The sequence below is a fragment of the Myotis yumanensis genome, unplaced genomic scaffold (genome assembly GCF_028538775.1).
Source record: "Myotis yumanensis isolate MYYU_CA2020_CCGP unplaced genomic scaffold, mMyoYum1.0.hap1 SCAF_4, whole genome shotgun sequence".
NCBI classification, from domain to species: Eukaryota; Metazoa; Chordata; class Mammalia; order Chiroptera; family Vespertilionidae; genus Myotis; species Myotis yumanensis.
Genome location: NW_027223755.1, coordinates 81,674,166 through 81,687,148, shown reverse-complemented (window position 1 = coordinate 81,687,148; position 12,983 = coordinate 81,674,166). Strand labels below are relative to the sequence as shown.

At 48.9% G+C, this 12,983-nt stretch overlaps 1 protein-coding gene across 2 annotated transcripts; it reads left to right on the top strand.

Moving 5' to 3' along the window:
- The first annotated feature begins 740 nt into the window (after window positions 1-740).
- On the top strand, window positions 741-9,711 carry TRIM50 (tripartite motif containing 50). 2 transcript variants are annotated; one of them, XM_070411542.1, is made up of 6 exons: window positions 741-1,139; window positions 4,087-4,182; window positions 5,010-5,240; window positions 5,348-5,367; window positions 6,629-6,753; window positions 7,732-9,711. In XM_070411542.1, the coding sequence occupies exons 1-6, from the start codon at window positions 741-743 to the stop codon at window positions 8,319-8,321; spliced, it is 1,461 nt and encodes a 486-aa protein (XP_070267643.1). In that variant the 3' UTR covers window positions 8,322-9,711. The 2 variants fall into 2 exon arrangements, with proteins under 2 accessions (XP_070267643.1, XP_070267642.1); XM_070411541.1 differs by having other exon boundaries at window positions 5,345-5,367.
- The last annotated feature ends 3,272 nt before the right edge of the window (window positions 9,712-12,983 follow it).

Below are 12,983 nucleotides of genomic sequence, written 5' to 3'. Positions count from 1 at the left end.
CAGGTCAGTGATGCTGGTTTGAGGCCCTGGTGGGAGGCTCCGTGGATTCTAAGAAGCCAGGTAGTTTCATGGGGCGGGGCGGGGCGGGGCGGGGGGGGCTTTTCTTGGGTCTGCTTCTAGCTTGGTGCTTCTGTCTTTCAGAGCCAATCAGTTTTCAAGGAGGAACAGGGTGGGAGATTAAGATACAGCTTTCCTAAGTCCCAGACTCTCCAGAACATTGTTGTTCTAAGACAGAACTCTGCTTTAGGGTGATCTGGGAGTGTCTAATGTAAATGTAGATTTCTGGGTCTCACTGGAGATGTGGGAAGGGGTGACTCAAGAATCTCTATTATAACGATGATTCCAACATTGCTCACCAATTTGAACACTTATCTAGAAGGTGGGAAGCACCTTTGCTTGTTTTTGCTGTCCAGTTCCAGGTCAGGACACCTGCCGAGGCTGGAGCTCGCATTATTTGTGTCATCTGAATGATGCTGCAGATGGCCCCTTCCATGTTTACCTCCAAATCTGAGTTTAAATAAGTTAGAATCATCTATCTCAAAGTACACCCCCCTCCCCCATTTAAACCCTTTGTTTTAAAGACGGCAAACAGGCCCAAGATTATAGAGGGTCAGGACTGGAATCCAGGACTGGAGTCTGTAAGGGCTCTAATTTCCCGAGGCCCTTTTCCAGGGAATTGTGGGCAGAGGGAGTGGAGGGAGCCGGCTCAGAAAGGCCCTGTGCGACAGCCCGCAGGGTGGATGGCGAGGCTGGTGAGCATGACGGAGCTGGAGGACCGCCTGCAGTGCCCCATCTGCCTGGAGATCTTCAAGGAGCCCCTCATGCTGCAGTGCGGCCACTCCTACTGCAAAGGCTGCCTGCTGTCCCTGTTCTGCCACCTGGACTCCGAGCTGCGTTGCCCTGTGTGCCGGCAGGAGGTGGACGGCAGCCGCTCCCCGCCTAACGTCTCCCTGGCGCGGGTGATCGAAGCCCTGGGACTCCCGCGGGACCCGGAGCCCAAGGTCTGCGCGCACCACCGGAACCCGCTCAGCCTCTTCTGCGAGAAGGACCAGGAGCTCATCTGCGGCCTCTGCGGCCTGCTGGGCTCCCACCAGCACCACCGGGTCACGCCGGTCTCCACCGTTTACAGCCGCATGAAGGTGGGCCCCGAGGCTGCTGGGGGGCGGCAGCCAGGTTACCCGGGGGGCCCACAGAACCCAGCCTCGGCGCTCTCTGGCGCCATCGCCCGGCGCAGAAGGGTCCTGGGACAGCGCGTTCTCTCCAGCCCTGTCCTGGAGCAGAACTCAGGGCATTCATTCCGTCCCTCACGTTCTGAGCAGCTGCTGGGGATTAAAGTGGTTCTAAAGCAGGAGAGCCCCTGCGTCACGTGCCAGCCCATCTCGGCTTTGTCGTCTTTCTAGCTCTGGTTGGTTTCTTGAACGCTCCTGGGACTGCACTCTCAGGCACATGAGGACAGGGACTCTCTTTTGTTCCCTGGGGTATTTTTGTGCCTGGAGCCGTGCCTGGCTTAGTAAACATTCAAAATGTATTTGTGGAATCAATGGATTCCTGCCCTCCTGACCTTTGCCTCAGGTCTAGCAGATCATTATTTAACATAATAATAACAATAATAACAATAATAGCAACAATAACAATAGTGGTACCATCTTAGGTTAATATGTTGATCTAAGGTTGGTGAAGGATTGTTATATTTTGCAAACGAGGAAACAGGCGCAGACAAGGTCACACAGCTTGGCTGGCAGAGCTAGGACTCAAACCAAGGCCAGTTTTCTTCGCACTGCCAACAGATCAAGGAAGGGCAGGAAGGGCACTTGGAAGTGAATTATTATAGGGTTCGTGGCCTGGTATTGGAGGGGAAGTGGGCATAAACTCAAGGAATGACAAAAAAAAAGTGAGGTGGTCAGGAAAAGAAAGAACATGGAGATCTGCAGGCAGGCGGCTAAGTGCTCTGGGCAGCATCTCTTTGCTCCTTCAACCCTGGGAGACAAGTAGGAAACAGGCAGGGCCAGCCAGGTCATCCGCCAGCCCCGCCTCCCCACAGGCATTTACTGGGCATCTCGTCTGTGCTAGGCGATGTGCTAGTGCCCATCATACAGCACGCTGCCCTGCGGGAGTTCACAGTCTGGATGTCCGGTGTATCAGGAGCTGCCGTCAAAGTTAAATAATCTCCAGGTGAGACTTCCTGGAACATGGCTCCTGCATGGTCTCAGGTGGGCAGGGAAGGCTTCCTGGAGGAAGTAGACTACTGAACCAAGACTTGAATCACAAGGAGGACGAGATAAGAAAAGAAGGGGAGGAAAAGCATTCCAAGTGTAATGACAGCACATGCAAAAGCCCAGGAGGCAAACAGCATGGCACATTTGAGGATTTATAAGTCATTGCATTAAGCCCAAGGGAGAGCGAGATGGGAGCCAGATGGGGCAGGTCATGGAAAGACCTTTGTGTGACACGTGTTGAGATTTGGAGTTTATTCAGAGAACCATGGTGGTGTGGTTTGGGCACTGGAAGTTTTTAAGCAGAGTTGTGATGGAGTCCTATCTTTTTGCCAAAGGGGTAAATTGGAGAGCGAGGCTGGGGATAAGAGATGGGGGATAAGCGTCTGCAGAGTGATAAGGGAAGACACTGATGATGCTCCAAGGAGCACCAGGGTTTAAGGTTTGGGGAGGGAGGGAACCCCGAGGAAGGGGACAGAAAGAATCAACAGAGGAAGCAGGGATACTGGCTGCATGTGGCTTCCTAGAAATCAGAGGAACAAAGCATTTTAACCAGAACAAGATCACTTGTGTGAAATGTCTGCTGAGGATTCAAAAGAGTGTCAGCTTTAACAGTAAGAATTGGTTACCTTGGCAAGAGTGGTTTTGGGGAAGTGTGGACGGAGGACATCCAATTGTAATATAATGAAATGGAACCCATGTTTTATTAGCAGACAGCTGCCCGGGAGAGAAGGAAACACTTGGGAGCTTGCTCATCATTTCTGGCAAAGTCAGGGCCCAGCTTGGGTCCTGGTTTTGGATGTGTTTTTTTTTTGTAATCCCAAGATTCTTCTGTGTGATGTGACTCAATTATGTTTCTTTATCAGATCCCTGTTATGCTTTCCTGTTTTCTCCTATTGATTGAGATCTTGAGATACTTTATTTATTTTCACAATTGTGTTTCCCCTCACTGTGGCCCAGTTGCTGAGAAAGAACTAGTCCCATCTCTCTCTGCCTCATGAGGGTTACCACTGGAATGCCCTTTCTTGGGTTGCTGTGAAATTTTATGCCTCCTTATTCAGAGCAAGGTCTCTGTATCCATTTATTCTTTACCCAGCTCCCTTTCTGAAAGGCTCTTATGGGCGACTTCTCCATGGGAACTTTCTAAGCGAGAGTCAGTACACACCATGGGCATAAACCCACAGGGCCCTAGTCAAGTAGTGCAGCCTAGATGGTGGTCTAGGTGGTCCTGCTTGGACTCCTAAGGATAGATCAGATTTGGGGCCAGAGCATCCCAGGAGAAGTGAGTTTATTTCACCCATGGGAGCCCCTAAATCTAGGCTCAGATCAAACCTGCCAGGGATGGATTCAGATCTTTATAAGGTATTGGGGACTCACCAGGCATAACCTGGGCCACCACATGCACTACTGGCCTCACTTGGGGACAGCCCTTTTGTAATGACTCTTGATCAAATGCCCGCTGATTCTGGACCTCCTGGTGACTGGAGAGCTTACCTGATGGGTACCCTACAGGTAGCATTCCATGCAGGGAGTATTGGCTTGAGACCGGTAATCACCTCTCTTGGATGTTGTGTGGTGACTTCCAGGTGGCTGTAACACGTTTAGCATCTCTCTCCATGTCTTGGAGAGGGATGACTTAGAGTTCCTCTGCTGTCTGGGCAGTTCCTGCCATCTGTGTGGAACATTCTTAAATAATCATAATTATTTTGAGGTCAAGGGCACCTGGGGTAGCTCTGGTGCCTAAATGGTTGCACTGGGAGTGCTAGTGGCCATTGGGATGCTCCCTAGAAGTGTGAGGCCCAGGGCTGGCCCCAAGGAGCTAAGAGCCTAAAGGGGTCAGTCACTCACGGGGGCCATGGCACATTGCCTTCAGGAGGAGCTTGCAACCCTCATCTCTGACCTGAAGCAGGAGCAGAAGAAGGTGGATGAGCATATCGGCAAGCTGGTGAACAATAGGACCCGGATTGTTGTGAGTGCCCTTTCCCTCTGCCCCTACGCTGGGACCAGCCACCTTCCCTCTCCTACAGAGCCCAGTTCTCATTTGTCCTTTACAGGAATCCATGCCTTCCATATAAAGCCAGCATTCAAAGCATTCCAGGGCAGGGTGGGGAAGGTGCAAATCTCAGGAGAATTCAACCCAGTTGTCAGGACTGCCTCTAAGTTGGCTTGTATTCCTGGAGTCCTTGGGACTGAGATAAGCCAGAAGCTAAGTCCCAGAGGTAAACACCCAAAGTGTGGGCATGACGCCCCAGCCCCTGCCTGTCGTGTCTGCTTGACCTTGACAATCTGTGTGGTGCCTTCTCAGTACCTTGCAACACAGGCATGGAAAGGCCTGAAGCTCCCCTTGGCTGTCTGACTTTCCTCAGTGAGAGGCACACTGGGGCTGGGAGGTGCGGAGCCCAGGCCCTGCAGGTGATTGTGAAACAGCAGTGGTATCCCCGGAATATCCCTCACTTTTGAGAAGGAGGCAGCATTACCCCGATCAATGGAGATAAACTCGAGGTCACACAGGAATCCTGGCTATCTCACTCCAAATCCTGCTCTCCTGGAGCTTTTCAGACTTTTTTGCAGTTTTAAAACCCTGTGATAAAGCAAAATCTTACTTGCACACATAATAGTTAAGACGGCGAAAGCAGAGCCACTGCTTTGAAATGGGAACTGGGGACCCTGCCTCTGCCCTGCCACTGTTGCCCACTCCCATGGTCCCCATGGGGCCTCCAGGCACAGTGTGAAGGGGTGGGCAGGATTCAGTCCTGGGACTTGGGTACCAGCCATGACAGGCCCTCCCTGTTCTAGAATGAATCCGATGTCTTCAGCTGGGTGATCCGCCGTGAGTTCCAGGAGTTGCACCACCTAGTGGATGAGGAGAAGGCCCGCTGCCTGGAAGGGGTGGAAGGTCACACCCGTGGCCTCGTGGCCTCCCTGGACATGCAGCTGGAGCAGGCCCACAGCACACGGGAGCGGCTGGTCCAAGCCAAGTGTGTGCTGGAGCAGTTTGGTAATGAGAATCACCATGAGTTCATCCGGGTGAGTGGCTAAAGCCCCCAGGGCCTCAAAAGCCTCCCCTTCCTAAGTAAAGGCTTTTGCATAGCCTCTGCCATGCCCTAACCTACCTCTCTCTTGTCTTCCAGAAGTACCACTCCATAGCCTCCAGGTAATAACTTTGGGAGGATGCTCTCAGCATGGGTCTGGTGGCTGCGGGCACAGGCATCTCCTCTCTATGAGTTCCTCCCCTCAGTGTCACCAGTGCCTCAGGAGCAGCTGGCAACATCTGGCTCTATACTGGGGCCAGGGAAAACAGAGATGAAGTCAGGTCCCTGCCTTCAGGGGTTTTGCAGACTGGTGGGAGGTGGCCAGTGAACTGTGGTTACGTCGTGGTGGGTACCTAGAACAATAGAAGCGACAGAAATACACAGAGGAGGAGGTGACTGTGGAGAGAGATTGGCAAAGACAGTGTATGGGTGGGGTAGCTGACAAGGGAGAGGACAGGAGTTTGCCATGCAAGCCAAGCCATACTACTTGAAGGGGCAAAGTAGTATGTGGACTTGGGAGTATTATGAGAAGTTCAGTATTGCTGGGCTGTGGATTATGCACAGATTGACACGGGAAATAAGGTGGGAGAATGGTCAGAATGAGGGGCCTTGACATTTGCACTCTGGCTTGTGGAAAGGGATTGGATCCATGTCTAGTCCCAACAAGTGAAGAGTCCATGCAGTTTCTGAGTCTTTCTCGTACCTCATTTATGAGTCTCCTCGTTTTCTCAAATTTTCTTTTTTTTCAACATTTATTGATTGATTGATTTTTAGAGAGAGAGAAGAAGTGAGGTGGGAGAGAGGAACATCGGTTTGTTGTTCTACTTATTTATGCATTCACTGGTTGATTCTTGGTGTGCCCTGACCAGGGATTGAACCTGTAACCTTGGCATATTGGGACGATGTTCAGCCAACTGAGCTTCCTGGCCAGGGCCTCAGATTTTCTTTAGTTTCCGGGACAATTTGATTGGGAGCATTGGTTTAAATGAATGGACAAAGAATCTGATTGGCTCTGTATCAGGGTCACCCATTACAGAGAAGTGGTCCTGAAATGTTAGGATGCACCAGAATCGCCTGGAGGGCTCATTAACACACTGGGCCCCAGTATTCAGTTTCTGATTCAGCAGGTCTGGGGTGCTACCCAAGAAAATTTGCATTTCTAACAAGCTTCCAGGTGATGCTACTGGTCTAGGACCTGCAGTTTGAGGACCACTGATGTAGAGTATTTCCCCTTCCAGGAAGGAGGTGGGTCCTCGGAGAAGGAGGTGGAGGGGAGGAAATGATGGGCGTCTTGAGTGCTCAGCCTGCTGAACTGTAATGGACTTGCCTGTGGGTAGGTGCATGGTACGCAGCTCTGCCAACACTGCACCCTGTTGCCTCCAGGGCAGAGCTCCAGCCGGCCCGACCTTTGGAAAGCACGTTCAACCCCATCTCCTTCAAACCAGGCCTCCACCAGGCTGACATCAAGCTGACTGTGTGGAAAAGGCTCTTCCGCAAGGTTCTGCCAGGTGCGGCCCCATCCCATCCTCATTTCTGAGGGCTGCTGGTATAAAGTACAGAGAGCTGGGAGGCCTGCATGGGCTAATGGGGAGAGAACGGGAATGGGGTTCCACCAAAGTTTGGGTCAAACTCAGCTCCATCTCCTACTAACTGGGCAAGTTGTATAATTTCTGAGTCTCTGTTTCCTCACTTGTAAAGGGCTATTAACCCCCACTTGCTAGGCTGATATTTATAAATGTGTGTGTGTGTGTGTGTGTATGTATGTGTATGTGTGTGTATGTGTGTGTATGTGTGTGTGTGTGTGTGTGTATGTGTGTGTGTGTGTGTGTGTGTGTGTGTAGTTTAGTGCTTAATAAATGTAGCTGTTACTTTGTCAAAAAATACTCAGACATTTCATTAACGTTTTCATTACTGGCACATAAAGGCAATCAATCAATAGACTGATTTCATCCAACAAAGACATGCAGGGTTTATATAATAGAAAAAGGGGGGGAGAGAAAAAAAACCATGTTCTTTGAACTCTGAATGTTGTTTGCACATTTTTGTTGTAAACTGATTAGCTGGCAGCAAGCAAAGAGGTCAGTTGCGAGTTTGTCCTTGAATATGCTGCTTAGGGTATCAAAGAAACCAAGTGCAGTTGTTATGGATTCTCCAGAAAACCTGGGGAGCTTAGCTGTGGACCACACCTGACAGGCTGTCTTCCAGGTCCTTCCATCAGCACCTCCACCTGAAGCAGGCCTGTACCATGTCCCTTACAAGAAGGCCTTGGCTCACAGCTGTTTGTTTTTTCTACCCTGCAGGCATCATTCATTCATTCAGCCAACATCCTCAGGGTGCCTACTCTGTGCCTGGTCCCTTCTAGGCCCCGAGGATACAGAGATGAGGCCAGTGCAGTTCCTCTTCTGAGGAGCTCAGGGCCTCCAATCAACCTTCCTTGGGGCAGGGTCTGCTGCCTTTTGAAAACTGCCTTCTCTGATCTTTCCTAGCCCCGGAGTCTCTCAAGCTGGATCCCACCACAGCCCACCCACTCCTGGAACTCTCCAAGGGCAACACAGTGGTGCAGTGTGGGCTCCTGGCCCAGCGGTGCGCCAGCCAGCCTGAGCGCTTTGACTGCAGCACTTGTGTCCTGGCCAGCAGGGGCTTCTCCTGTGGCCGCCACTACTGGGAGGTGGTGGTGGGCATCAAGAGCGACTGGCGCCTGGGAGTCATCAAGGGCACAGCCAGTCGCAAGGGCAAGCTGAGCAAGTCCCCAGAGCATGGCGTGTGGCTCATTGGCTTGAAGGAGGGCCGGGTGTATGAGGCTTTTGGCTGCCCGAGGGTGCCCCTGCCCGTGGCCGGGCACCCCCACCGCATTGGCGTCTATTTGCATTATGAGCAGGGAGAGCTCACCTTCTTCGATGCTGACCGCCCAGATGACCTGCGACCACTCTACACATTCCAGGCTGACTTCCAGGGCAAGCTCTACCCCATCCTGGACACATGCTGGCATGAAAGGGGCAGCAATTCACTGCCCATGGTGCTGCCCCCACCCAGTGGGCCCAGTCATCTCAGCTCTCCACAGCCCACCAAGCTGTAGGGGTGCTCATGGGGCTGCCTGCTCACAGGCCCTTCCCATCTGGGCATGGGGACTCCAGGGATTCCGTTGGGTCCAGCAAACAGAGGTTACATCTTTACTGTTTGGAAGGTCTTCATGCCTCTGTGACCCTGGAAACATTTAGTGATATGGAGAAAAGGACCACAGTTCCCCATCAGCTAACAGCGTGTTTATGTACCTATTGTTAGATTATTAACCCGCTTCTTAACCAGCAGAACTGGGCCTTGGGCTTCCCTTGGTCCCTCCTACCATGCTTGTTGCTTACTCCTCCAACTAAGGGTGGAAACATTCCCATACATAATTTTTCATTATCATTGTGAACTTAAAATAACTTCAAAGACAAGAAACTTGACATTATTTATTTCTTTTTATTTAAAAAATTATTTTTTATTTTTAATGTTGACAAAATTGCAGGTATTCCCCCTTTCCCTGCCCTTTGCTCACCTCTACCCACTTCTGCCTTCCCATCCATATTTCTCTTTAAATGATTTGCAAATATTAATTACTGTACAGAATTGCTTTATTCTTGGGTCTCCAACCTCTAGTGGGGCCAGAGCTTGCTTCTACCCACTACCCATTGTTCTGTGGTTAGAGTCACATCAACCATTCCATCACTGCTCTGTCCTTAAAGACTCTCTTGACTTCCCTCTCAGTGAGATGAGATGGAAATGACACTACTTTAAAGCAGAAGCAAGTTGGAACCAGTCAGGGGTTCAGCCCATCCCTGAAAGCTGCCATGCACATGGAGGGGGGCCAGAGCCCATGAATGTTCATGGTGAGCCTGCTCCTGGCCACAACTGATGGTGTCTCTCCCAAGAATCTGAACACCAGGAGAGAGAACATAGTTGAGGACCCAGTCACCTGAGACCTGGTGCTTTAGACTCTAAAAGTTTAGAGAGCTCCCCAGACTTGAGGTCTGTGAAGCCACCTGAGAGCCTTCCATGGGGAAGAGCTCCATTATGGTGCCATGGCAAGTATCCACATAGGCCACACAGGCAAAGGCTTGACTGACAGCCCGAGTGATCCTCCAGGAACAGGAGAGGATGGGAGGCTTGTGAGGTGCTACCTCAAGGCCATGTCCACCCACCTCCTTATCTCACAGGAGACTATCAGAAGATATCACCTCCTAGGCTCTGCTGAAGAAGGAGGTTTTTTGCTTCATCTCCCTCCAAGTAGAGTTGCAGACTACAAAACAGCTTAGCGGAGTGTAGAACTGGCTCCTCAGCAACAGCATATCCCACAACTGGTGTTGTCGTCATCAACCCTTTGGTTTCCACGGCATCCTTTTGTGTGTGTACAACAAGGACCACCTGGAGCCGGCACTTTTGGCTAATTTTCCTTCTGCTTTCGATGTAAGTAATAAACTGTTTGAATCAAATGGTGTTTGTATCTTACTGGTTGGATCTGCCAGCCGCTGGCCCTGGGTGCTGTGTGCTTGAACCTTTCAGACCTTGTTTTTGGATATGCAGCAGTTCCTTCAGTCCCAGGACTGGGCTGTAGTGTCACCCCTCCAAAGTCACTCTCCACTCTTCTTCATCCTGCTCTGTGTCCTGGGAGGCTGGCCCTGATGGAACACAAAACTCCTTGGCTTCTGCTGGGCTCAGCTGATGGGAGGGACTGGCAGGAGATCCAAGGGCAGGAGAGGGGGTTTGAGGTATTTATTTTCCTGGTTTCCTGCCTGCTGGGCTATGGGTTAGCGGCTTCCCTCTACTTAAAGAGTCCTGGCAGGTGGCTCTCTCCTTCTGTTACTCTTTCCTTGTTCCTTGGGTCTGGTGGTGAATAGTGCTGCTGCTAGCCCTGAGTACTGCACCATCCCCTGTAAGTTCTCTTAACTCTAACCAGTCCCTTCTTTAAAATGTCCTCAACTACTCTTTTGTGTGCATCTTCCTGCCTTCAGACAGACACCTATTTAATAAATTCTGTTTGGCTAGCCAGAGTTAGTTTTTGCAATCAAAAGATCTTTTTTTTTTTTTTTTAAATATATCTTTATTGATTTCAGAGAGGAAGGGAGAGGGAGAGAGTGATAGAACATCCACGATGAGAGAGAATCACCGGTCAGCTGCCTCCTGCACACCCCACACTGGGCATTGAGCCCGCAACCCAGGCATGTTCCCTTGACCGGAATCGAACCCGGGACACTTTGTGGTCTGCAGGCTGACGCTCTATCCACTGAGCCAAACCGGCTAGGGCAAGATCTTTTTTTTTAATTAAAAATTTTTTTAAATCAAAGACATTCTCTTATATAACCCCAATGCAAATGTGTCAAAATCAGGAAATTAACATTGATAAAACACTGTTATCCAGCCTACAGACTTCATTCAGATGTCACCTGTTGTCCTCCTTGTCTTCTGTTGTAAGACTATTTCAGGTCCAGGATCCAATCCAAGATCACTAGTTACATTTCAGTTGTCATGTCTCTTTAGCTTTCCTTCACCTGGGTCAGTCTTAGTCTTTCTTTGTCCTCTCGACTTTGCCATTTTGAAGAGATGGGACCAATTATTTTGTAGAATGTCCCTCGATTTGGGGTGTTTAATAGTTCATTTGATTCAGGTTACGCATAGATGGCAGGAATACTGCGGAAGTGATGCTACCAACTGGTCGGAGATTGTGACTTGCTCCCATATGGGCAATGTTACTTTTTTTCCCTAAAATATCTTATTGATTTCAGAGAGGAAGGGAGAGGGAGAGAGAGATAGAAACATTAATGATGAGAGAGAATCATTGATCGGCTGCCTCCTGTACGCCCTCTACTGGGGATTGAGCCCACGACCTGGGCATGTGCCCTTGACTGGAATTGAACTCAGGACCCCTTGGTCCGCAGGCCAGTGCTCTATCCACTGAGCCAAACTGGCTAGGGCTGGCCATGTTAATTTTGATCACCAAGTCCTGGACATGTCCTCCAACTTTTTCTACTGTACAGTTACTTTCCCCACTTTGTTTTAAATAAAGTAACCTGTGGAGAGATTACTTGAAGTTATGTGAATATCCTGTTTCTTATAGTAATTGATGGCTCTTGCCTGAATCAAATTACTGCTATGATTGCCATTTAGTGATTTTATTTTATTTTTTTTATTTTTGCTAAAAGTATTACAAAGGGTATTACATAAGTGCCCTTTTTATCCCCCCCACCCTTGACAAACCCCTGCCCTCCCTTACCCCCCAGTGTCTTATGTCCATTAGTTATGCTTATATAGATGCATACAAGTCCTTCGGTTGATCTCTTACTTCCCTCCCTTCTGTCCCCCAACCCTCCCTGGCCTTCCCACTGCAGTTTGACAATCAGTTTGAGGCAGCTCTGCCTCTGTATCTATTATTGTTCAAAAGTTTGTAATGGTCTTTATTATCCATGAATGAGTGAGATCATGTGGTGTTTTTCCTTCATTGACTGGCTTATTTCACTTAGCATAATGCTCTCCAGTTCCATCCATGCTGTTGCAAATGGTATGAGTTCCTTCTTTTTTATAGCAGCATAGTATTCCATCGTGTAGATGTACCACAGTTTTCTAATCCATTCATCTACTGATGGGCACTTAGGCTGTTTCCAGATCTTAGCTATGGTGAATTGTGCTGCTATGAACATAGGGGTGCATATATCCTTTCTATGATTGCCATATAGTGATTTTAAAACAATCATTCCTTCTGTATTTATTACTTAACATTTTATTGTAAGGGCCTTTCCTTCTACTTTTATTTATTTCTGTCAATATGAATCCATGGATTCTGATTTTATTAATGATTTATAATCCATTACTATCATAATTTATTTTTATGCTCAGATTGTACCAGATTTGGTCAGTGGGAGCTCCTTCAAGCTAGCTTCTGTGCCTGCCATTCTTTGGGCACATTCTTACTTTTGGCACAAGATGGTCCAGGTTACTCTCCCAGGCCCAGCCCTGGACTCAGCCATGTTGCTAAGGACCCCTGATTCTTTTTAGTGGGAAGTGATATTAGAACTCAAGATCTGGAATCTAGGTGTGCTCATTGCCACTAAAGTGTTACCGAGAATATCCTTCCTGTGGACAGACTGGAGAAAATTGCCATTTCGTATAATTCTTGCCTTTCACCATTTTATATTTGTAGCTCCTTTCTCTCACCACAAGAAGCCTGGCTCCCGCCCTAGCTGGTTTGTCTCAGTGGATAGAGCGTCGGCCTGCGGACCAAAGGGTCCTAGGTTCGATTCCAATCAAGGGCATGTACCTTGGTTGCGGTGTGTGCCGGAGGTTGGGGTGTGCAGGAGGCAGCTGATTGATGTTTCTCTCTCATCAATGTTTCGAACTCTCTTCCTCTCCCCTCCTCTCTGTAAAAAATCAATAAAATATATGTTTTTTTAAAAAAGCCTGGCTCTCAACAAAATATAGTTACTTCTTTGCTCAATTCTACAATACACATACACTTGTTTCAGAATTACTATCATTTTACTTTTTACCCAATCCCAGAGGTTTCCCCACTTTGCTTTCTCCTGCCTCCCTAATCTATCATCAATAGATTTCATGTAAAACACTTATATCCTCTTATGATTATAATGTATAAAATAAATTGCAAAACTGCCATTCTCTGGAGCATATTCTCAATCCATTGAGACTACTTCCTGGCAATTGTCCTCACTTTGGCTCAAACTCACAAAAATTCTCTACAGGCTTGAAT